General features: G+C 33.7%; 2 protein-coding genes across 7 annotated transcripts in view; one reads left to right on the top strand and one right to left on the bottom strand.

Annotated features, from left to right (window-relative positions):
• LOC149797884 (von Willebrand factor A domain-containing protein 3B-like) overlaps positions 1–16647 on the bottom strand; it is a 79236-nt gene extending 62589 nt beyond the window's left edge. The window contains exons 1-7 of the mRNA XM_089962917.1: positions 16625–16647; positions 16278–16470; positions 11057–11290; positions 6330–6421; positions 5298–5548; positions 2338–2497; positions 1225–1293 (exon numbers count right to left, since the gene is read on the bottom strand). Of these exons, the coding sequence (XP_089819043.1) occupies positions 1225–1293; positions 2338–2497; positions 5298–5548; positions 6330–6421; positions 11057–11290; positions 16278–16329 (858 nt within the window). The 5' untranslated portion in view covers positions 16330–16470; positions 16625–16647. The remainder of the gene's footprint in view (positions 1–1224; positions 1294–2337; positions 2498–5297; positions 5549–6329; positions 6422–11056; positions 11291–16277; positions 16471–16624) is intronic.
• Positions 16648–17856: 1209 nt separating this feature from the next.
• LOC149797883 (palmitoyltransferase ZDHHC15B-like) overlaps positions 17857–26100 on the top strand; it is a 78072-nt gene continuing 69828 nt past the window's right edge. For 4 of the 6 annotated variants that reach the window (XR_016421910.1, XM_089962913.1, XM_089962912.1 and 1 more), the window contains exons 1-2: positions 17857–18082; positions 25966–25992. Coding sequence is in view for 5 of the 6 variants with exons in the window: in XM_089962913.1 (XP_089819039.1) it covers positions 17968–18082; positions 25966–25992 (142 nt within the window). In the remaining variant the exon portion in view is untranslated. The remainder of the gene's footprint in view (positions 18083–25965; positions 25993–26100) is intronic. The other 2 variants (XM_089962915.1, XM_089962911.1) reach the window with 1 other exon arrangement.

Raw genomic sequence — 26100 nt, 5'->3', positions numbered from 1 at the left:
GTGTTTAATTTTAGCTTTTTTAATCATACTTGTTATTTTATTTCTCCATACTTTTTATTGTGCATGGTTTCCCATAGCCTTGAATTTGTCTCGTGTTTTCATAGCATCTAGGAGTTCAGTAGTAAGCCAATTAGGTTGGATTTCATTCTTTACTCGATGTACTTTCAGTGGTGCATGCTTAGAAACTACATCCATAAATAAGTCAGTCCACACCCTCAGAGCTTCAGCTGTCATCCAAATTATGGACCATATTCCATGGAACTTTATAAAGGTATTGAGAAATTGTTCTTCATTAAAAATTTTGAACAATCTATAAGTGATAGTTTTGTGTGTATTTTCTTATTTCTCTTGCATTTAACCTTTCTTGTCAAAAAAGTAGGATAGTGATTACTAAGACCAACATTTGGTACCTTAACACAAGCCACACTGTCTGGTTGGTTGGTATAAATGTGATCAATAGGAGTGCTTGATTTTTCTGTAACCCTTGTGGGCTGATTTAAGAGCGGGACTGGGCCTAATGATTCAATCAATTCCATCTAGTTGTTCCTTATTTGAGTATTGAAGGTCCTTATTTATATCGCTGAGTATATATGTTTCTTTCTCCTGTGCAAGAACTTTTTCCATTTGTTTAAAAAAGTTATCATTCCAAATTGAATTGGAGGAACGTGGCCTTTAAATGAAACCAACTAGGAATGATTCTGCATTATTTTGAGAAATTTCCACCAAGATACTCTGAATTTCATGTGACTCCAAGTCAAGTTGCCTTTCTGCACTTACATCTTCTCTAATGTATACAACAAGACCTCCCCCTGCTGTCAGCAGTCAGTGCCAATAGTGATCACTAGATCTGATATCCCATCTCTCTCTTGTGAAAGATCAGTGCCAACAGCAACCAATAGATTAGAAATAGCTCTCTCTTTCTTGTCAGCAGTCAGTGCCAATAACAATCAATAGATTGGATTCTACCTCTCTCTTCTCAGCAGTCAGTGCCAATAGCAATAATTAGATTTGAAATCCCTCTCTCTCTTGTGAAACACCAGTGTCAATAGCAACCACTAGATTTGAAATCCCTCTCTCTCTCTCTCTTGTCAGCAGTCAGTGCTAATAGCAATCAGTAGATTGGATTCCACCTCTCTCTTGTCAGCAGTCCATGCCAATAGCAATCCCTGGATCTGGCTTATTCCTAATAAAGTTTATCATCTTTCCCTTAAAAAATATGCTCACCTTTTCTTTCAGGAGTTCCCGACATCCATCAATTGCAGATCCCTCAGTAAACAGATAAATGGCTTCATTCTGTAACAAAAGTAAGAATACATTTCCAGAAAACCCGTCAGATTCTTTAGAAGCTTGTGCTGTTTACAATTCAAAATCACCATATGTACTTGCTTATAAGTCAAGTCCAACTGCAGACAACATAAACCTGGATCTGTTGTCCCATAATGCACCAGCAGATCATGGTCTATATTGTTTATTTTACTGATTACTCCTAACAAACTGCACAGACCCAGATCTGCTGGTGCATTATGTGACAGCTGATCTGGATCTGTGCAGTTTGAATCTGGACTTGACTTGGAAGTGAGTATATACAGTATGCCACTACTCTGACAATTTATAGAACAATTCATTGGAAAGTCATAAACATTTAACATACTGTGTGGACTGTTATCACTTTATAAAATTCTTTGATGCTTGTATAAGTATAGTCTTCTAGGAAGTACAAACAAGAATCTGTAGTTTATTGTTGTTGCTGTTGTAGGGTTTAACACCATTTTTCAGCACAAGATAGGCTATAAATGGTGGCCAGTACAAATGGTGGAGGAAGAACCTGGGAAAACCCTGGAAAGAACCACCATCCCATGAGAAGCCTAACCTGAGACTCAAACCCACACAGATAGAGGTGAGATGGCAGTGGTCCGTAATGGTGAGTGCCTTAGACCACTCAAGGCCCCCTGTAGTTTGTAAGATGTAATTCTTATATAACGCATAAATATGAAAGTGTAGTTGCACTTTAATAATTTGGAGTCAGATGATCTGGATGCTTGTGGAAATTGCAGCTGTTTTTTTTCAATACTCAGAACAAGCAGAACTAGCTAAAAATAATTAAAAAAATGCTAAATATCACAAAATCATAATTTAGTTCAGAGATTATTTCATTCACTATTTCAGCAATTCTGGAGCTCTAGTATTAATAAAGAACCACGGTTGATTTCTTTCCATACTGAAAAGATATAATTTCAACTAATAATAAATGCATCAAATAAATAATAAATAATTAATTAGTTAAATCTGTGCTTGATGACACACTGACAAATTTGACTATTTGTATAACAAACATACATGAGAATCATCCACAGCTTTCAATAGGGCCTCTACACATGCTGTCCTGGACACACCTGCGAGTCGATCCAATTCCCATAACCATTTCACAGCACCCTCTATTGTGTCATGAGTCACAGGAATACACTCTTCCTGATATTTCTTCACATCATCTACAGCTCTGGAAATTGATTTGTTTATATAAATATACCATCATTTTCAATGCATGATATATCTTGATCAGGTGCCGCATAATATACCAACAGATCAGGGTCTATGCTAAATTGTTCTACCTGTGACTTAAAGGGAACACTGTAACTCCTGAACTTTCAGCAGATTATATGGCAGATCCACGTCTAGGATGCTTGTAGTTTTGTATATGTTATACAATATAAATGTTATAAGTTTATTAATGTACTTATACAATAAATTTACCAGCATCTGAACTGTGGATAGCATTCTAAATTAGGTTTTCTGACATAATCGATGTACTAAAATTATATGTTACTGCTTTTCAATAATAACTGTTAAAAATTATTCTTTTTTTAAATGATCAGAAAATAAGAACACAATAAACTTTCTTTATAATAATGTTCAAGGGAAATGTAACAATGTATTATAGGTGAAGGTACTTTATAGTGGTGTTAATGTTTAAGGGAAATGTAGCAATTATTACCTTTTAGCTGGGGGGTACTTTATAGTGGCATTAATGTTCAAGGGAAATGTAACAATGTATTATAGGTGAAGGTACTTTATAGTGGCATTAATGTTCAAGGGAAATGTAACAATGTATTATAGGTCAAGGTACTTTATAGTGGGGTTAGTGTTCAAGGGAAATGTAACAATTATTACCTTTTAGCTTAGGGTACCATATATAATGTTAATGTTTTAGGGAAATTTAACAATTATTACCTTTTAGCTGAGGGTACCGTATATAATGTTAATGTTTTAGGGAAATGTAACAATTATTACCTTTTAACTGGGGGTACTTTATAGTGGCATTAATGTTCAAGGGAAATGTAACAATGTATTATAGGTGAAGGTACTTTATAGTGGCATTAATGTTCAAGGGAAATGTAACAATGTATTATAGGTCAAGGTACTTTATAGTGGGGTTAGTGTTCAAGGGAAATGTAACAATTATTACCTTTTAGCTTAGGGTACCATATATAATGTTAATGTTTTAGGGAAATTTAACAATTATTACCTTTTAGCTGAGGGTACCGTATATAATGTTAATGTTTTAGGGAAATGTAACAATTATTACCTTTTAGCTGGGGGTACTTTATAGTGGCATTAATGTTCAAGGGAAATGTAACAATGTATTATAGGTGAAGGTACTTTATAGTGGCATTAATGTTCAAGGGAAATGTAACAATGTATTATAGGTCAAGGTACTTTATAGTGGGGTTAGTGTTCAAGGGAAATGTAACAATTATTACCTTTTAGCTTAGGGTACCATATATAATGTTAATGTTTTAGGGAAATGTAACAATTATTACCTTTTAGCTGAGGGTACCGTATATAATGTTAATGTTTTAGGGAAATGTAACAATTATTACCTTTTAGCTGGGGGTACTTTATAGTGGCGTTAATGTTCAAGAGAAATGTAACAATGTATTATCGGTGAAGGTACTTTATAGTGACGTTAATGTTCACAGGAAATGTAACAATGTGTTATAGGTAAAGGTACTTTATAGTGGGGTTAATGTTCAAGGGAAATGTAACAATTATTACCTTTTAGCTAGGGGTACCTTATAGTAATGTTAATGTTTAAGGGAATTATAGCAATGTATTAAAATATAGTTGATGACACCATACAGTATATTAATGTTCAAAGGAAGTATAACAATGTATTACATTATAATTGAGGGTACCTTACAGGAATGTAAATGTTCAAGGGAACATATTACATTATAGGAAAAGGTACCTGTCAGGTGATGTCAACATATGAAACATAGCATATCATACAATATAATCCAATAATCATATTTCAATAAAACCATGTACTGATAGGCAGTCTTTTCAAGAACTAGAACTAATCTGAATTAATAAATAGCATTAAAAAATAATTTTATCCAAATTAATGGGAACCATAATTATATACTTATAAGTACGACTGCACTACATGAAAGAACTTTATAATAAAAGACTGGCATTGTCGAACAATAAACCCAGTGCTCTGTATTGCACTGCCTCTATTAACAGTTACAATATTTTATTTTTGTTCTATCATTGTTGATTTTGGTTAACGAACTGATGAGTACTAATTAATATATAGTTTAAAAACTATTAAATAATATGTGTATTGTTTATTTGTGTGATACAATAAAGTTACAGCTGTACTTATACCTGACCGCTCTGGTGGCCTAATGGTTAGAGCATCCACCTTGGGTGTGGGAGGTCACAGGTTTGAACCCCAGCCAAGTCGTACCAATGACTTATAAATATAGTAATAACAGCTGCCTTGCTAGGTGCTCAGCATTATGAGGTTAGTGTTAGGACTGGTCAGCCTGGTGTCAGGATAATGTGACTGGGTGGGACATCATGCTACATGTCTGCAGCATGATGCCCCAGTGCTAGACATCACTATAAACTGCTACACTGCAAACATCATAGCAATATGACTGAATATTTTAAAGCTATGTTAAAAATCCAAATCACACACACACACACATGCAATATAACTAAGAACAATCTAAAATCACCCTCATTGCAAGCCCCTTTTTGTAGCTCACATGAACAAAATCACCCTCATTGCAAGCCCCTTTTTGTAGCTCACATGAACAAAATTATAGTGGAGATGCACTGTAGCATAAGAACTTAAACATGTAATTAGTATACATGTAATTAGTATACATGTAATTAGTATACATGTAATTAGTATTACAAATGTTGTTATTATCTAATTGATTTAGTGAATTAGTGTCACATGTAAAGTATGATTCAAGATCATGGACACCCACTAATACCAACCTTACCTGACTAAATTAAACTTGGCTATCTGGGACACTTGTTCATACAGAACTCTCTGCAAAGCTAGCCGATACTGGTCAAACTGTTGTGGGGACATGTTTCTGATGTCAAGTATAATTGTGATAGATCTCTCCTCAATGACTCCAAATAAGCGGCGACTTTCAGTTGTAAGCCACTCTAGTCGTCTTTTGTACAAAGCAATGGCTTGCAACAGCCTGTCTCGAAGCTGCCTCAATTTTTCTTGACCACAGGTAACCTTTAAGAATATAGTAACGTATAAATATTACTTACCATTATACAGGTATATACAAAATCCTTTGAAACTGTGTCAAACATTTTAAACAATATGTTAGAACTAAATTCAGATCCAAAATTAAAAAGATGACTGGATAATTATATAGACATGCATGCATCTTTTATGGTGTCTACTTTACTCTATATTAGAAAATATTAACACTTTCCTATTGTGATAAAATATCCTCCACTAACTCAGAGAAACTTTACTGTAAACAATGGGGTAAAGCCCTCATTCCTGCAAAAAGGTGACACTGGCATTCTTTCAGACTAATGTAAAGTCATTAATGAAACATGAAACAAATCAATGACTTTCCATACATGTACCTCATGAAAAATGTTACATTAAATATATGAGGTAGCCTTTGAAGAACCTCTTCAGACTATAAGAGAAAAGTTATTCGAGTACATTGTAATTTCCAAGCATGTCATATTTTGCTGTATTAAATCTGTCACTGAATAGACACAAATGGTTTTAATAAGCTAGACTAAAACCTGTATGACACACCAAGGGAAATATCTGCATTTACTAATATTTTGCCACCTCCTCCAATTCCAATAATTTTGCAGTTTTCCAATTTTATTTTTCTCCACTGTGCAAGGTTTAATTTTTGTGACATGTGACCTGAGATCATTAAAACTGCAAATATTAAACAGGATAGAAATATACCCATACATGATTATACATTGTACATATACTTCAAACAAAGTCTGGACATTTTTAATGAAAAAAGTGCAGTTACATTGTATGTCTTCCCATCAGGACTTAATATCTGGCTGAATAATCCCTCTCCATAACGGGATGCCACTGGTTTTTGAAATGTCTTGTCATAATCTAATAAATCAAAAGGAAAAAAGTCATAAAATATACATGAACAATGGACTCTTATGCCAAAAATCTAGAAATATCACATGAACAAAGAGAATTATGATCATAGCAGCTATAAATACCTGACAGGGTGGAATGCATTTGTTTTAAACATTAATTATGCCAGGCATTTTTCTCAGAAAATATGAATATTGTCATCAACAACATTTTTTTCTCATTCAAATTAGGTACAGTAATCTCTCACTATTAAGTGTCTGAATATATCAATGTCCCTTTATTATGTAGGTACAGTCATGGATTCCATCACCATAATAGTAATTCTGTATATAATACACCCTAGTATAGGGTGTCTAAGTATGACACTGACCCTTTTATTAGGTGGGTACAGTCGTGGATTCCATTACAGTAATAATAATTCTGTGTATGAAGTATGTCTTTTGTTAACACTGTCCCTTTTATTGGGTGGGTACAGTCATGGATTCCATTACAGTAATAATAATTCTGTGTATGAAGTGTGTCTTTTTTTACACTGTCCCTTTTATTGGGTAGGCATAGTCATGGATTCCATTACAATAATAATAATTCTGTGTATGAAGTGTGTCTTTTTTAACACTGTCCCTTTCATTGGGTAGGCATAGTCATGGATTCCATTACAATAATAATAATTCTGTGTATGAAGTGTGTCTTTTTTAACACTGTCCCTTTCATTGGGTAGGCATAGTCATGGATCTTATTAAAGTAATAGTAATTGTGTGTATAGTATACTCCATTATAGGGTGTCTTGGTATAACACTGTCCCTTTTATTAGGTGGGTACTGTCATGGATTCCATTACAGTAATAATAATTCTGTGTATGAAGTGTGTCTTTTTTAACACTGTCCCTTTCATTGGGTAGGCATAGTCATGGATCTTATTAAAGTAATAGTAATTGTGTGTATAGTATACTCCATTATAGGGTGTCTTGGTATAACACTGTCCCTTTTATTAGGTGGGTACTGTCATGGATTCCATTACAGTAATAATAATTCTGTGTATGAAGTGTGTCTTTTTTTACACTGTCCCTTTTATTGGGTAGGCATAGTCATGGATTCCATTACAATAATAATAATTCTGTGTATGAAGTGTGTCTTTTTTAACACTGTCCCTTTCATTGGGTAGGCATAGTCATGGATTCCATTACAATAATAATAATTCTGTGTATGAAGTGTGTCTTTTTTAACACTGTCCCTTTCATTGGGTAGGCATAGTCATGGATCTTATTAAAGTAATAGTAATTGTGTGTATAATGTACTCCATTATAGGGTGTCTTGGTAAAACACTGTCCCTTTTATTAGGTGGGTACTGTCATGGCTTCCATTACAGTAATAATAATCCTGTGTATGTGTGTCTCATTATAACACTGCCCCTTTTATTAGGTAGGTAAAGTTATTTTCCTTAAAGTAATAGTAACTGTGTGTATAATATACTCCATTATAGGGTGTCTCATTATAACACTGTCTCTTTTATTAGGTGGGTATAGTCATGGATTCCATTTCAGTAATAGTAATTCTGCATAATAAGTACCTATGTATAGTGTGTCTCAGTAGCACACTGTTTCTATCAGCAGGTGGGTATAGTCATGGATTCCATTACAGTAAAACTAATTCTGTGTATAATGTGTGTCTCATTATAACACTATCCCTATTATTAGGTGGATATAGTCATGGATTCCATTACACTAATAGTAATTCTGTGTATAATATACTCTATTATAGGGTGTCTCATTATAACACTGTCCCTTTTATTAGGTCGTTGTTGTCATGGATTCCATTACACTAATAGTAATACTATGGATCATGTACCCTAGTATAAAGTGATCTTGCATGTATTATGGTACATTTTTATAGCTCTCTTTAACAGTATTATAATGACAGAACAAAGTAACAACATTCCCCCATATTTCCATCCTTAACAACATTCCCCCACATTTCCATCCTTAACAACTTCCACCCATATTTCCATTCATCTTTTCATCATTACATGCATGTGTCAGGAACCATCCAAGGGATGACAGGTGAAAAAGTCACATTTTGGTGCCAAACTTACCCTACATTAACATGAAAGTGAAGTTCATTCTGCCTTGTATTGATGACTATAGGGTTGGTGTATTTGAGAATATACTCAAATATGAGCAAATTAACTTCAAATTATATTTATCTTTTAATGGTTGTTCAATTCCAACACATCTGTTGTTATATAGAGAGAACTGGACCAAGCATTATCCAATTTAGACCTTCAAGGTATAAGCATAGCCTATGAGTTGGATTCAATTGGATAATCTGTGTGCCTTATTTTCTATATGGTTTCTATAAAATGGTCAGTGAAATTTTCAAGCTCATCCCATCCCCTTTTATTTCTGTTGATAATGTCAAAATGCAATCTACTATACCAGTCAGTTTACCATTTGGTGCATAATAGTGTTTCTGCTGCTCTTGGCTTCTCTCACACTGTCAGTCTCTCTCACTGTGTCAATGACCCACTTCCAGTGAAGATGTATTCATGTCACATACATTATCCTATGATGTTGGTAATTGACCTGTTTCAATGACCCACTTCCTGTGAAAATGTATTCATGTCATATACATTTGTTATTCATCCTATGTTGGTAACTGACTTGTTTCAATGACCCACTTCCAGTGAAGATGTATTCAAGTCACATACATTTGTTATTCATCCTATGATGTTGGTAATTGACTTGTTTCAATGACCCACTTCCAGTGAAGATGTATTCATGTCACATACATTTGTTATCCATCCTATGATGTTGATAACTGACTTGTTTCAATGAATAAACAAACACTTTTTGAACTGAGATTTTGACACAAAATTAAAGGATTACATCGGTCACCTTGGATATAGGTACCAGTGATTACTAAACCCAAGGACAGTGGTCCTAGAGAAGAAAAGTCAAGGGAACAAAGGAAAGATGAAACAAATGCACATAGAAAATTAAGGAGAGAAATTTCCCCTTCCATGAAAACATTGGGGTAAGCTGATTTCTGAATATACAAGGATTTTAACACAGAAATACACGCAGGGTTTGAAATCAGCATGATTTCAGTACATTAATTTGAACTTTGTTGGTGCCATTTTTGGAGAAATCAGCATGATCCCCACAATTATGCCTTCTAGAACAGACTATAAATATGAGCCTAAATATTTTCATTCAGTTTTCTGCAGTAGTGTCATTATTTCTGCATGCCCTCCATGCCAAATGGAATATACTTTTCTTGAAATCTTTTGTCAATATTTGTTTAATGAATATCAGTGCTTATTCACTGTCCATAATGTTAGGACTGACATGCCTGGATACTAGATTATCAGATCATTTATAATCACAGTGTGCACAACCTGCAAGCACTTGATATTTCAGGATTTAACATTCTTGTATTCATGATAACCTGTCTACGCAGGAGATGTGAAAATAAGCTTCACAAATCCTCAAGATAAATATATAAGTACCAGTCTGATCCCTCCTACCGTTCTGAAGTAAATCTTCCACTGACTCCATATGTACTTGCTTATAAGTCAAATCAAACTGCAAAAAAGAAAGATCCTGATCTGCTGTAGCATAATGCATGTGCAGATCAGATCAATAGTGTTTGTTCTACCAATTACTCCTAACAAACTGCACAGACCCAGATCTGCCAGCACATTATGTGATAGAAGATGTGGGTCTGTGCAGTTTGCAGTTGGACTTGACTTATAAGCGAGTACATACAGTAGAAAATGGAGTGACATTAACTTTGATTTAATATACAGTTTAATCCTCTACCTGTCTCGTTCCGAGAGAAATTGTCAGATCAATTATTACTGCAATCTGTTTGGGTTTTTAATATATAATATATACTTCATACATATATGTATTGCAGGTTGTAAAGTTCTCAGGACTATTTCCTATGATTTGCATGCAAATGCTAGCACATCAAAATATGTGACGTAAATGTGAACCAAGCTGACACCATCAAGAAGATAATGATAATTCAATATTACTGTCTTTGCAGAAATAAAGAGAGATTTATTTTAAATGACTTCTTTCGAAAGGTGATTATAAAATATACATTTTCTTTAATATAAAACTTTGCAATCAAAGATGTCTCTTCTTTGGTACTAATGACTGATTCTGAATCAATAAAACTAGTTGATTAATGAATCTGTTAGAGACATAAAGATAAGAATGTGTGAGTATGTGTATGTGCATGTGTGTGTGTGTGTGTGTGTGTGTGTGTGTGTATGTGTGTGCATGCATGTGTGTGATCTACCACATGTGCTTGCTTATAATTGAAGTCAAACTGAAAACAACAAAGACTCTTATCTGCTGTAGTATAATGCAACAAGATCTGAAGCGTTATCAAGAAAACTACATGTAATGTTCTCATGCTGTACCCATAATTAACATTTAATTATCAATATTTTTGAGGGACAATAAAATTTTTAATTAAAAATTTTAGTTCAATTATCAAACATTTTTCAGGAAGTTTTTGTAATTAGCCTTTGCAGAAACAAATTTAGTTTTCCAATATGTGGTTTAATAAACACAGCATTTGACTGTTACATTTTTTAAATCTATCAGTATATCAAACAGGCTAATATATTACTTACCATCTGCCAGCTTAAATCCAATTGAAGGTAGGATCTGGAGCAATGTAAGCTTGTTTTTCTTCAAGCCATAGTTATGTAGCCATTTTTTGGTTGAAATAAGAGCCCTGACATCCAATTCCCAATCTTTGGATGGGGTCTTTTTCACGCTAACTTCTGGATTATATTCTTCTTGTGAGGCAATGACACTGGATGAGGTGGTGTCCAGACTCTTGGTAGTAAGGTCAAAGGTGACATCTAAAAATTAGACACATTATTTGTGAATGATTTTCTGTGCAAGTCTATGGTATTTCATTTGCTTTAATATAACCTAATGTCTCTGTGACTAAAAATAGCTTTCATGGCAACTATGTTGGCACAAGCTGGTTCTAGTTTATATTTTACATGAAGCAGAGTAAGTTAAAATAATAAGAAAGCCTTTATATACACTGTAATACCTAACCTGTAATAGTATCTATCTTCTACCTAAAATTGAAGCTTTTGAATCCTTTTACAATAAAACCTACAACAAGATTAAACTGAGCAGGGTACCAGTTATGAAGTGGAAAAACACCGGATTGGAACTGCAGTGAATAACAATATTTTCATCAGAATACTTTCTTGCAAGAATCTTAATAGAAAACTGGTACTCAAATAAGCAATTTTTTTTACCAAGAAAGTTAAGAAGCATTTTATATATAAAAAAACAAGGTAAAATGTGAACAAATTTACAAGGGAATAACTTTAAGACTGCTCAATCACTTGAAATTCAAACTTTGACTTTCAATGTAATCATAATGTTCTCAAATGCTCACACAACAATGCCATTTCTATTCACTGTAATTCACCCGATAATGCATAAACAAAACAGTAGTTATCAGTATACATTTGAATTTTGTACAAGGATTATTTCACTTTTTTCTTTCCTATGACTTTTCGAAAATGACTAAACTGTTTGTTGTGAAACCTCTTTACCCATCTGATCCCATGGCCTGCTCCCAAATTTGGTTCAGGCTGGGAACTTTGAGCTTTCTGGTACTTGGTCCTAGCAGAGGTTAGATTATACTATTTGTAATTTACAGAAGCCCAAAGAACTTGTACAATCTACATTTTACATACAAGAAGAGTTTCAGTTAAAAGAATATTTTTTCATCAGGTCTTAATATGAGTTGTTACAGCCAAAATTATTAACATCTGATTTGGGTATTATAAAGACCACATAAAATCAAGTCAGGCAAGTGTTACAAATTCCCAAGACCTGCAATGAACTTAAATAAATTTAATTAGTTACATGTCAATGAAATTTTGAATATCAGTCAATCACGTTCAGAGAAATCTGTAGATAATACCTGTAACATCTTTCTAGGACAAATTCAGTACATAAGACAGGGCTGTATTCAACATGTTTAATCACTCTTCTCTAGCACAATGTTGCACCATTCTATGTCTTTCAAAAGGAGAGTACAACAATAAGAAGAGAAATAACCCATATGACCTTACTGTGAACTGAACTAATACATGTACGTATGCATTACGTTACATCTCCCTCCTTAAAATAGATTTTCTCCATTAACTTGCTTGCTGACACATAATGTTAATATACATGTCATACTTTACACACTTTCTTTCAGGAGTCCTAAATTTACTACAAATAAAATCTGACTAGAATTCTCAGCTTTATGCATGCAGAATCAATAATGAGACAAATAAAATTATTCTTTAATATAGGAACGGTCAACTTTCCTAGGTATCGCTAGGAAATGATTTACTAAAATGAATTATTTAAAGTTCTGTCTGTCTTAAATCAATTTTTTATCTACTCTTATTTTAACTCTGCATCACTGTCCTAGGAATTAACATAGATTCATATTTAGGTGACATAGTCTTTCAAATACACAGGTTTCGTAACACTTCTCCCTCTAGATGTCTGATAGTTGTCTGGAGATCCGCCATTATTATTCAATGATTTTTGTCTGCTCATCTTTGGTCTAGTCTTGCTCTGAGATGAAATCTTTGCACCACTATTGGTGTTTTCAAAATCTTGTGGTACATGAATTTCTGTTTCTGTTTTACATGTTTCAGATGGCATGAGTCTATCTGGTGTTCGCGATTCTGTGGGTGTTGGGTGTAGGTCTTAAATATCAGGATCTATGAAATTTTCATTTGTAGCTCGCAGATGCTTTCTGTTTCTGCAAAACATACCACCATATCTTCTGTCCGAATCTTGTAACAGCAAATGTCAACTTTTCCCTCTATGTATGCTGTGTGCCATGTACCATGTTTGTCACTGGGTTTAACCCTAACAACATCTCCAGTGTGTAATGGTTGTAACTCCTTTGCACTCTTATTGTAGTATTTTTCTTGTTTCCTTTTGTTTACCAACAACTTAGATCAGGTACTTTTCTTTGACTATGACCTTAGTATTAAGAGTCTTTTTGACATTAGCAGTAAAGTTCTTGTACGCCTATTGAACATACATTATGTTGGTGATGAATGCAATCCTTCCGTTAGTGGATTCCGGAAATCCAGTAGCATGAGGTAGGGATCTGATCTAGACTGTACTGATTTCATCATTAATCTCTTCACTGTTTTCACTGTGTTCTCCACTCTTCCATTTGATTGAGGGTATCCTGGTGAGCTAGTTTTGTGTTTGAACTTGCAAGTATGTGCAAATTCTGCAATACCTTTTTCTGAGAATGCTGGTCCATTGTCTGATACAAGTTCATCCGGTATTCCATATCTGGCCATGTAAGCTTTCACTTTTACGATGACTTCTTTGGCAGTCTTATTATAAAGTCTATTAACTTCAACAAAACTTGAATAATAGTCTACTGTGACCAGATATGCTTTGTTGTTAAAATCACATAGGTCTACACCTATCTTCATCCATGGCTTTGTAGTAGGTGCATCATCAATTATGAGTGGCTCCTTCTAACTGCTGAGAAGAATATGCATTGCAGTGTTTTGTTTCACACTCTGCAATAGTTTTCTATTTTGCAATTCATGTTTGCCCAATATATAGCTTCTCTGGCTCTTCACAGACAGCCTTGTATTCCTATATGACTGGAGTGCAGCCTTTCCATTATCAAGCTGGGATCACTACTTTTGAAAATCAGGCTACTCTGTAATATCAGTTTCTCTTGGAAAGGAAAGTAATATTGTAGTTCTTGTGGAAGTACCTTTTTTTCTTTTGGCCATCCTCTCTGAATGACTTTTTTCAACTGTCTTAACTGAAAATCCATTTCAAAACAAGCCCAGAATACCTGATCATGAATAAGTCTATACATTTTAAATCTAATATCTTGTTATTCCATGATTTTTTATCACTTTAAAATAATATTTCAAGATGCAAACTGATCTATCTATATCTGACTACCTATTCCATGATTTGTCATATCTTTTTCTCTCCATAAACTTACAATTTATGTGACATCAAATACTAAAATGAAAAGGCTTTCAGACATATCATCCCCAAAAACAATTCTGCCAAAACGTTTCAACCACAAGACAAAGTCCAGCTAAATTGATAGTGTTTAAGTGTAAGTGATATAATAGTGCAACATAGTCAATGACCTTTTTGCTATATAAACAAAATTAGTCAAATACAACGAAAACAATTGGGCCAGCCTTTCATATTTTACACACAAAAGAAGCGTGTGTCACTGAATACATATTTAAGCTGGACCTAAACATCAAAAAGTTTAAAAAAACATGTAAGTTCATTGATGATATAAAATTTAAAGAATAAAAAATATGTTAACACTCATTTTAACATATAACTGCTTAAAATATATACTAGCAATAGCATACAAGTAAGAAACAGATAGGTATTTAATAGTGTGAGTCATTCTTATCTTGTTCAGGTATGAATTGCCCACTGAACTTAGACACAAAGACACAGTGATCACATTCAAGAGGGCTCTGAAAACTCACTTATTTCGACTGCAAGAACAAACTTAAAGATCTAATAATGTTTCCTACCTGAAATATCTCAGCACTTTTTTTATTTTTTAATGTTTTTCTAATTTCATGGTGTTTGTTTTTGTAATAATATTATTATGTTTTTTTTTATCTTATAGGTGTTGTCTAATGTTGTAAAGTGCTTAGAGCTTCTAAAAATTAGGCGCTATACAAAGTCCTCATTATTATTATTATTATTATCAACACAAATAGTATTATAACAAAATAGATCTGATTGAAAATTTGTCACAAAATTAACTTTATTTAATAAAAAATAATCCCAAATTTATACACAAGTATTCCAAACACCTTTATTAAAGCTTATAATTAAAACTGGTACGGAATGAAATTTGTGTAGATATTTTATACAAATTTAGTGTGTGGCATGTTTGATTTTCATCATTTTTTTCTTTAATTTAACTTAGCATGCATTCATTAACTTAATAAAAGTGACTTAAATTATGATTAACTGTTTGCATCTTTTTTCAGTGACTTTGCAGTTCATCTTTATTACAATTATCAAAAATAATAATAACCTTGGACTAAAGACCAAAGTACTGTCAGCATCTTCTTTAACCATGTGGTTAGTGGGAATGACCGTTATTAATGTGCTTATTATTTTTTTAAAATATTTTGACTCTTTTATACTTATTTACAGTGAGTGGTTTGATTTCTTTTCATTCAAATCAGCAAGCATTCATCAACTTAATAAAAGTGACTTTAACTATAATTAACTGTTGACATGTCTGTATCTTCTTTAATTGCAGACATCGATGAATAACCATGTGATTAGTGGGAATCACCATTACCATTGTGCTAATTATTGTTTTTAAAAGGCATGAATTTGGGGTGAATGGTTTTATGGTTGTGTTGAAAATAATTAAGAGAAAAATGTCTTGGGACTTTTCTAAGGGTTAAAATGTCCTGGTGTTGAAATTTCACACTCCCAAATGAAAATTGCAACTGTGAATCTAGCTTGATTTAATATAAAATAGTTAACTGCTGAACTAGTAAGCCCATATTCCTCAGAATTCCGACAAAAAGTTCAAAACAAAATGAGACAATGTTTAAGGGGCACTCATGTGCATATTTATGCATTTGGGTTCATCATCTCTCCATTTGTTGATGATTAATAACTGTTTTGGTGGGTTTTCAGCAACCGACATTCATTATGATAATCTGGTATAAGTTGAAAGAAAGAAAGAAAGAAAGAAAGAAAGAAAGAAAGAAAAGAAAGAAAGAATAAAAAAAGAAAGAAAGTGTGTAGGTAAAAGTTAATACTTACTGCCTGAATATGCATTCTTTCGATACGGATCAAATTTAAGAAGCTCTCCCATATTGATTCTCAAAGATAATTTTCCATATAAAACGTAGTATGGTGTGTCTTTAACCAGTTCACTGGATTTATGAGCTTTACTTATTTTGTGTAGTACTGACCAACCATAATTATTCTCCTCTCCGCTTCTTAAGTAGATTTCCTGAATAAAAATAAGGGAAATAGCATTAACAGTTACAATAAAACTGAAATTTATACTTTTTATATAGAAGTTGTATTTAATGGAATTTGGCCCTCATAATAACTCGTATTGACAATAATATCGATGTTTTGAATAAATGTTTTGTTTATCGCACCTGCTGCTATCCGCCATCTTGTTTACACTCCAGTTGCTTGGAGTTCCGGGATGTTTAATTATTCTCCAGAATGAGTAAGGTCACAAGGATAGAGAATGCATAAAATATTGATCAAATATGCTAAATTTATGTAAAAATCTAAATAATTATAAATATTGTATTACTTTTATATAGCCTGGTTATTTAATAGTTTTTTTAACAAGATATCATGAAAACATTCGATCGGAACATCACTCGGTCATTTCCGTACGATAAAGATATAACCTCAGTAGTGGTTGTAGGAATACACATCAATTTGATGTTGCTTGGTGATTCTTCTTGGGCGGTTTGCGTCACATATATAAAAATAGCAACGGCCGAATCCTTTCGATTGTGATTTTATAGCCTGCCGTCTTCCTGTAGCCTAGTTTCTGATACTTATTTTATCGCTCAAAATAATTTTACATAGGTGACGCTCTAAAATTTCGTATTTTGCATATGTTAAAATTTTATAGAAAAAGACTTTCCCCGGCTTTCCTCACTGGTTATACTAGCTATTTAAGAAAGAACTTGTATATCTTAGGTATAGTTCAAAGAACCTTTAATTCCCTTTATGTTGGTGTAAGATTGATAGGTGTTGTATGGGTTACAGAGTTATAACTTGGCCTTACTCCAGATGTGCATCTTTCACAAAAGTGCTGGCTCCACTTGGTCATTTTCGCATGCTGAACTTCAGAGGTAAATTGTATAACTTTTTTGTTTACATTTTATATATTTGGTAATTCATTCATTGCACTTTGAGAAGCTGGTATTGTCTAGTCTGTCAAAATTCATTTTCTTTATTTTAATAGCTGCTAAGGATAGTTTACTGTAGACAAATTCACGCTGATTTTTGGGAGCACAGGGAGCAGTCATTTTATTTCGCAGTGTACTTAGATCATTTACAATTTCCAAAAGTACAATATCCAAAGAAATGGCAGCCACATTACATTAAAATAGTATAGAGGTATGCTAACATTCTCTCCACTGTGCAAGCTTTAAATGCAAACACCTTTATCTTACGTACGTCACTCTCTGAAAAGTACATAATAACTGTAAAATGCCCCTATGGACATGGGACCACTTTACGTCATAGTGTTCCGTATATGACTGAAAGTAGTTCACAATATAATTCTAAATGGAATCTAGAATTAGGAAAATGCCGAATGTATCCCGATTGCTTACGAAAACGCCGAATGTGTTTCGATTGGAAAAGTATTGAGTTATCAGTCTATTTCTTAATGAGGACAGAAACGGTGACGTAGAGCACATGAGCTCGACAAAATTAAGCTGAGGAAGAAAATTGTCTAAAATTGTTGACATAAATGGCACCAAGGGTCATTCAGATCTGTTGCTGTGCCGTGAGGTGGGCTCCAGTCCTGTTTATAACAGCCATTGTCGTATGGTCATACTATGCCTATGTCATCCAGATGTGTATATGTAAGTTTATTGTGATTTTCAGTCTTGAAAGCGAATCTAATAAGACCGTCACTAACACAGAGTATATTTATACATTATATCGAGTTCATCTGGCCCTTCCAACTCAAAATATCAGAAAATGGGAAGGATTAGAGGAAACTCGAATGATACTATACTGGGTTAGACCAATAACAAGATCCCCTTTATTATTGTCTTATATTTCTGGTTGCGGAAATGTCAGAAAAAAGCGATCTACTTGTTGGTTTATCTACTGAGTATATTGCTTGCGGTTTTAACGAGTTACTTTTTCATTCATTCACGATCAAAACGTGAATTAAGGTTGGATTCTAAAGTAAATTGGTCGTCTATTAGTTGAACAATGTAAGAGGTCTTCCTGAATACGTATCTTTTTTTTTTGATTGATGTCTTACTGCCTAAGTAAATGGTGATGTATAGCACAGGGGCTCGTTACAAAGAAAATCTAGGGATGGTGGTTCTAACCTGTAATAATATAACACAAGGGAAGACACTGGTCCGCACCTCTCGGTAGTTCCAACACTGCTAGTTTATCCTAATTGCGTCTGCTAATTTCCAACTTAGGCCAGTCATAATCAAGAATAGTTCAGTTTTCAAAACAGCTCGACACACTTCATTCAGTTTGTGATATAATGGAGAAAATGCAATAATTGTTTGCCAATCTTGACGTTTGGACAACAACCCAACTCACAGTGCAATTTTGCATTCGGACAGTCTTGGATTTCACCATTGACCGAAAGGTAAGATCCAAGCAAACTCGAGTGTGTATAAAATATTGAACACAATTTTACATTTAGATAATTAGCAGTTTCAACGCTACTAATCTAATTTTACCATGGCACAATAAAATTGTCCATTTCTTTCTTTGCTATCGTCTACTCATATTTAGCGCTCAACTGCGCACTCGAGTTTGCTTGCATCTTACTTAGGGGATACTTGGGATCCTGCCATCAACTCAGATATCAGAAGAAGAAAAATGTTTTAACAATAAATTTTCAATTGTTATCCTTGTAGGTATCTAAATAATGGTAGATTACTATAGGCTTCATATACAAAACTATACAAAGATGTTTATATACAAAAAATAGACTAGTAGTAGGACCTATGGGGCATAATTTATGTATTACCAAAATTTGCAGTTTATATATTACATAGTAAGTTGATTTTACTGTTAAAATAGCAGCTTATTTAATATGTAAGAACGTTTATTCAGATATTTCTTTTTAAGTGTAATAATAAAAACATGAGTGAACAAAAATAAATCTCACACATTCAGAATTCAACGGTGAAATGTAACATATTTACTTATGTCTTCTGATTCGTTTTGTAGATACTAGAAGAAGCCATTCCGTATAGAGCAACCCCTGTTTGTGATGCTGGGACACAAACTGCCTAATACGGCAGTGATGTGGTTGCCAATAAAATATAAAGAAAAAAATGATTAAAAAATGGTGGAAACTTCCTTAAAAAAATGACAAAAGTTGCATCACCAATAGATTTTATTTTGACATTCTATCCAAAAGTAAAATGATTCATGAATATTTCAGGATGGCATGTTATTTACTAAATGATAAACATTTCTACATTGTCGACAGTTTTAAAACTTCTTGTGTGTACAAGTGTATTATCACTAAAAGAATATACAACTTTATTATTTGAAATGATACATGTAGATTAACACTTAAAAATGTTTTAAAACGTGAATTAAAACATTCTTCAGTATAGACTAAATCAAAACAGAGAATCACTTCTATATATATATATATATATATATATATATATTAAAACAGAGAATCATTTCAATTACTTAAATATATATATATATATATATATATATATATATATATATATATATATATATATATATATATTCACTTTGGATATAAATTGTCCATTGTTGGAGGCTGTAAGATACAAGCAGCAATAAAAATGCAGTTCCATACCATTGTTCTGTATTTCCTTACGAATGCTATATTATTAACTGCTGTCATTGTTTGTCCTACATTTTCACTTTTCTGTATCATGTGATACGCATAACACATTAACATGACGCGATGCCGATCTCTGCTATAGCCTGTTCTAGCGATAACAACGTAACTAGAGGGCACTTCAGTCGGTCCAAGTGCCACCATCTGACTATTTTTGTACAGAGAGGGTACCTCTCTTTACGGGGCTCCCATTCTTTTAATTTTGATTGGATAATTTCATAAATAGCAGAAACATTTTACATCATGACATGCACAAAGGAAACTATTTGGCTTTTCTTTTTAACACATTAACCCCTGAGCCAAACAGCTAGGCACAGAGATCTCGGAAACACTTAATTATGCATATTTGGATGCCAATTTTTTATCTGGGACACAGAAAATCCCTGAGGTGGGAGTCCTCCATACGCATGTAATAGCTGTGCGGCAAAATTCAAAGACTTACCAGTCCTGCTTCAGCCACCTGCTTTGTGGGAAAATGTGTTGATCATTTAGCTGTGCTGATATTTACAATTACAGAATTCAGTGACTGAAAGACCCATTGATGTACATACATGTTGCCATTATAAGAGTACATCAAAAAGAACATGATGCAATAGCTGGGTGGCAAGTTCAAAAGCTTTGACTGGCGGCCGGGTGGGAAAATGTACTTATATTTACAGTGATTGAATTCAGAGTCAGAAAGACCCAGAGATATACATGTGGTCATTTATAAAAGTACATCAAATAAACAACTTTAGCTTTCGTTATTGTGTTCATTTCCGAATGTATCGGAATAAGTAGTGTACGTGACCTCAGAATCAAAACATGTTGAGACTTAGACAAAATGCCATTCGTAAATTTGAACAAGTATTTTGCGGTTAAACGGCAAATATACGAAGATTGTAACGAGATTCAGAAGAGTGCTAAAGCTGCTAGAATTGATAGTTCGGATAGGACAATAGCTAAATGTAAGAAAGTGTGTGATGCCCAGCTTAGTGTTTTGAATAAGTCCTTACTTGGATTTCAAAATTCAGTATCACTCTGATGGACGAAGAAGAGCTATTTAACAGGTACATTGACTGACCCATACTTTTTTCTAAATGCTTCTCGCCTTAGCCCGGTTAGTTCTAGTGTTGTAGTGAAATGTATTCATCAAGACATCAGTAGCTATGCCTAGTTTAGATATCAGTTACATTGAGAAACAAGCTCTTGCCCATTCACAAGCATATGTTTTGATAGCTGATTGACCATTAACCCTTTCCCGAGTAAGGTAGCAACTGTCATTTTCCTGCATGATATCCTTTGATGATAAAACATACAAACATGTGTTTTAAGATCAGAATCGGTGATCTGGATATATATTAACTGCCTCTTGTACACTATTTCATCTTAAAATTAGCTTGAAACTGTAAGTGAACCAGTAGGCCTAACGGGAAATAATGGCGGACTTCACTAAGTCTGGGATGTACCTGTTTATTAGATTGTCTGTTTTCGTAAATCATCAGGCAAATATTTTCAGAAAAATATACAAATAATAATAATAATAATGAGGACTTTGTATAGCGCCTAATCTTTAGAAGCTTTAAGCGCTTTATAACATTAGACAACACCTATAAGATAAAAAACATATAATAATATTATTACAAAAAACAAACACCATGAAATTATAAAAACATTAAAAAATAAAAAAACATGCTGAGAATATTTCAGGTAGGAAACATTATTAGGTCTTTAAGTTTGTTCTTGCAGTCAAAATAAGTGAGTTTTGAGAGCCCTGCCAATGTATTATTTTATTAAAGATTTAACTTTAAAATGCAAATTATGTAGGTCAGAAACGTATGGAACAATGCTATGTTGTGGAGTTCGCAAGATGCTCTTTAAGGTCTAAGCGGTTTTCTGACTTGACACGTATTTGCGAAAATACGGGGAAAAACAGCAAATCAGATACTATTTAACCATTGCCTAAAATTACTACAAGGATGTAGACAAATAAATAAACCATAAATTTGCAATCCTGTCAATCGACTAATGTAATGAAGCTATATTAAAGTGAGTGATTACATTACAAAAACATCTCCATCTAAAAATAGATTCACTCATGTCTGTGTTGATTCCGTAGGAAAGAAAGGACTGCAACTTTTGATGGTGGGACTCTTATTTTTACCAAAATGTGAGTCCTGGCCTCCAAGTTTTAAAATCCTAGCAAGACCTCTGTAGGCAGTCCCTGCTGCATACTTGCAGAGATCACCTAGAGCAGTGTTAGCCTTACCAGTGCCTGTATCCCTGAGAATAGCTGACATCACTTGGCTTGCAGATTTTATAGAGGGGGCTACTTCCAATAAATTTGTTATTATTTTATTTGTATTCATTTAATTAAGCTGAAATTTGGCACAGCAGTTCTCAATAAAATTACACACATAATGGTATAAATTTCATGCTACATGCGGAAATAAAACTCATACATAAAGGTGAAAACAAATGATATGCTTAGCAGTTTGCTTCTCTTGCCACGAATAATCCATAAAATCCATTATGAATTCACACAGAATTATTAACACTATCAACACATGAAATAATTCTGTTTTATGTACACTGAAATTCCACTTGTCATCTCTCTGGTAAACTTAATATCTAGTGAATACTGTACAGTAATACCTCATGCATTCGCATTTCTGGATTCGCGAATTCACGGATTCGCGAAATTTTTATTGGTACCCTCTGCGTACATGTTTTCTTTATTTTATTGAATTGTACCTTCGTTATAAGACTTCTGTGACATATGAAGTTTACCTAGTTTACCTTCCTGACAATGACAAAGAAAACGTCAGTCATTAAGTTTACAGTCCCATTCGTTACTTGGTTTTACCTTGTGAGTGCAAAAGAAAACGGCAGCCAATGAATTAGTATAGAGGTAATATTAGTGTACATGTACATGTACCGTACTGTAAATGCTCTAGTATGGCAAATACCCATTAGGTGATACTGTACTCTATTTTTACGTCAACCATTTATTTCTCTTTTTAAGGGTAATGTATTAAGCTAACTTTTAAATGAAATTAAAGTACTTTGGGAGCATGATTTGGGTCATATTTAAGGTTTAAACCCTAGAAATAAGCATTTATTAGCATTTTTAGTGACTCATACCAAACATTCGCGATTCCTCCTGATCTGCGACTGGTTCTGGAACCTAACCTCGCAAATGTTCAAGGTATTACTGTATACAGATGGACATATTTTCCTTGCTCTTTACTTACCTTTCTTCCTTAGAATTCTCACTGAAAATTTAAAACCTAATAAAACATTTAACAAACCTTGAATTATGCACACTCGTGCTAATAAAATTTATTTCCCAAACATTTATTTAACGATTCTTCAAAAGATCTACATGATATGGTTTAAAACAATCCACACACAAATGAATATTACAATGAATACACATATTCATAACTTCACAGTGTCACTTTTGTTAACTGCATTGTCAACATCTTCCCCTCTTTTCACCATTCTTAGGATAGTGGCATCCTGTCTATTGGTGCAATATCACTTTCCTGGTAATCTCCAATAAGTAATTTTGCCAGATTCATAATAAAATCAACTAATCTGTTTGCTTTTATCCGTCTGTTCATGCTCCGCTTGACATGATGTTCTGATTCTCTCATTAGTATGAATCCATTGTTGACTGCAATATCAAACAAAAACCAAAACAGGTACAACCACCATTTTTTGGCTGCTCTGTATGTACTGTGCTGTGTTCTCAGCTGGTCTACCATGTCCACTCCCTTCATGTTATTGTTGAACGATAGATGGCGCTCTGATGACCCTGACTTGTCCATTTTTGGATTTGCACTGTACTGTCCTCTCTATGGATCTTCTGCTGTTGATAGAGTGAGATGTGCTTCTTGTCCATCCAAACACAGGCTGTTACTTCCCCTTGCTGTACTGTTTTGAATTCCCCTTGAACCATAATGTCTCTTTTATTAAGATGCTGTATAGGATATCCTCTTCTGTTAGATCTTATGGTTCCGCGTGCATACGTACCTTTCCGTAGAAGCTTCTCGAATAAATCTGGACTGGTGAAATAATTGTCTACATTTACTATGTGGTTTCTTTCCCAAATCTTTTATGTTAGGTCCATAACGACACGTGTTGCTAATCCAACTTCTCTGGTACCTGCGTCCTTACCTGTATAGACTTGAAATTCACTGATGTAGCCATTCGTTGGGTCAGCCCTCATCCAGACCTTGATTCCATACTTTGTTGGCTTGGCTGGTAGATACTGGCGAAAAGATAACCTACCTCGAAATTTGATTATGGCTTCAACTACACTTACATTTTGATGAGGAGTGTAGTTTTCTAAGCAGCTGTTTTGAACGGCATCATACACTGGCCTCACATGATGCAGCCTGTCATGACCTGGTTGAAGCCTGGTAGGATTTCAACGACTGTCTTTTATATGAAAATATTGTGATATTTTATCAAACCTATCTGTCTTCATTACTCTTCTAATACTTAGGTTTCCAAATAGGGCATCTGTTGACCAGTACATGGCTGTCTCAGGGAGCTGAAGAATGCTCATAAAACTCTCATCCCCATCCATGCTTTAATTTCTCTCTCTGTAACATCTCCCTAGTTTGGGTCTTCTTTCTCCTCCTGCTTTCGTCTTGCATAGAAATTGGTCATTTTTATTTCAGCTGATGGTAGATGAATGCAGGGGACTGCCTAGCTGTTTGGCTCATGGGTTAATGTGCTAAAGACATAAAGAATATAATACTTGCATTTTTGAGAAAATAAATAATTTTCCTTTCGATTTCATGCAGGTATAAGTCGATATAACCTAATTTAAATTTGTTGGGCCCAGTGGTAAGCTATCTTACAGTGGTGGCAAATTCCAATTTTTTTAATATGTAATTGCTCTGATCCCACACTCCATCCTAAATGTCTAAATGTAAAAATATGGGGTTGGAATATTCAGAGGAAACCCGGATTAGAAAAATGTTGAATCGCTGAGCTGAACTTTGGTGCGGAACTATTACACAGTGACATGTAGCATGAAGCATTGGTTTCAGATCTTAAATAGAATGCAGGAGAAATAGGAAATTGTCATCCCTTATATTATATATTAAGAAATGATAAGAGCCCATATATCAGTACATATTTGGGGACTGGTTTATTGAACTACAAGAAGACAAGTTGATTTTACAGAAATTTTAGTCCTTGTTTATACAACAGTATATAATTTTGAAGGTCTTTATCAAAATTTAAATAAACCCTTTTGTAAATGTCTTTAAATTTTTAACCAGATTATCTTAAGGAGTTTAGGTTGGTTGAAGAATCTGGTTTGAGATTTTATTGGCACACATAAATTCAGGGTTAAACTTTTTGCATTTATTGGTTGTTTTTTTTTTTTTTCATACTGTAAAAGGAAATGTTTACTTTGTATAACATGCACATATATTGCTCTAGAAATAATCAAAAGCAGAATTCTCATGAAATTTTAAAAGCATAATAAGACAAAGAAGCAAGGCTTTTGAGAAGCAGCAGAGAAAGCACCAGTAAAGGTAATGTCAAAATGAAAAATGTTCAACTTCTTTTAAGGTCCACTGGTATCAATGGAAAAATCATTTTGAAAGATTTATATATAGCACAGCAATATGCAGAAAGTTTTTAAAACTAATTAAAAAAAAATAAAGCAAGCAGATATCCATATTCTGATCTTCTGAGCAAATTATTAAATTATTTTAAAAATGATCTTATTCGGTAAGGCACAACTGATTGAGGTTATTCAGTTTAATAAATATGCCAGTCATTATCTACTTGCTTTTGAGTTATTGCTGCAAAACAGCCTTGCATAACATTAAAGTAAAAACAAAAACCTGCATTTTGTTCTATTTTCTATTTTAGTAACTGTTGAAGATGTTGGAGAAAAGGGTAAGTGACATTATCTTTTCCTTGTGATGGACTGTTTAATTGCATACATTTAAAAAATGATAGATTTATTTTAAGCAGGGTTTGTCTTAATAGGCTTTCAGCAAACAA

Source organism: Sinohyriopsis cumingii, chromosome 6, assembly GCF_028554795.1.
Source record: "Sinohyriopsis cumingii isolate HCF-2022 chromosome 6, ASM2855479v2, whole genome shotgun sequence".
In the NCBI taxonomy this organism is placed as follows: Eukaryota; Metazoa; Mollusca; class Bivalvia; order Unionida; family Unionidae; genus Sinohyriopsis; species Sinohyriopsis cumingii.
The sequence above is the reverse complement of the archived record's forward strand: the minus strand, read 5'-3'. Positions and strand labels throughout refer to the sequence as shown.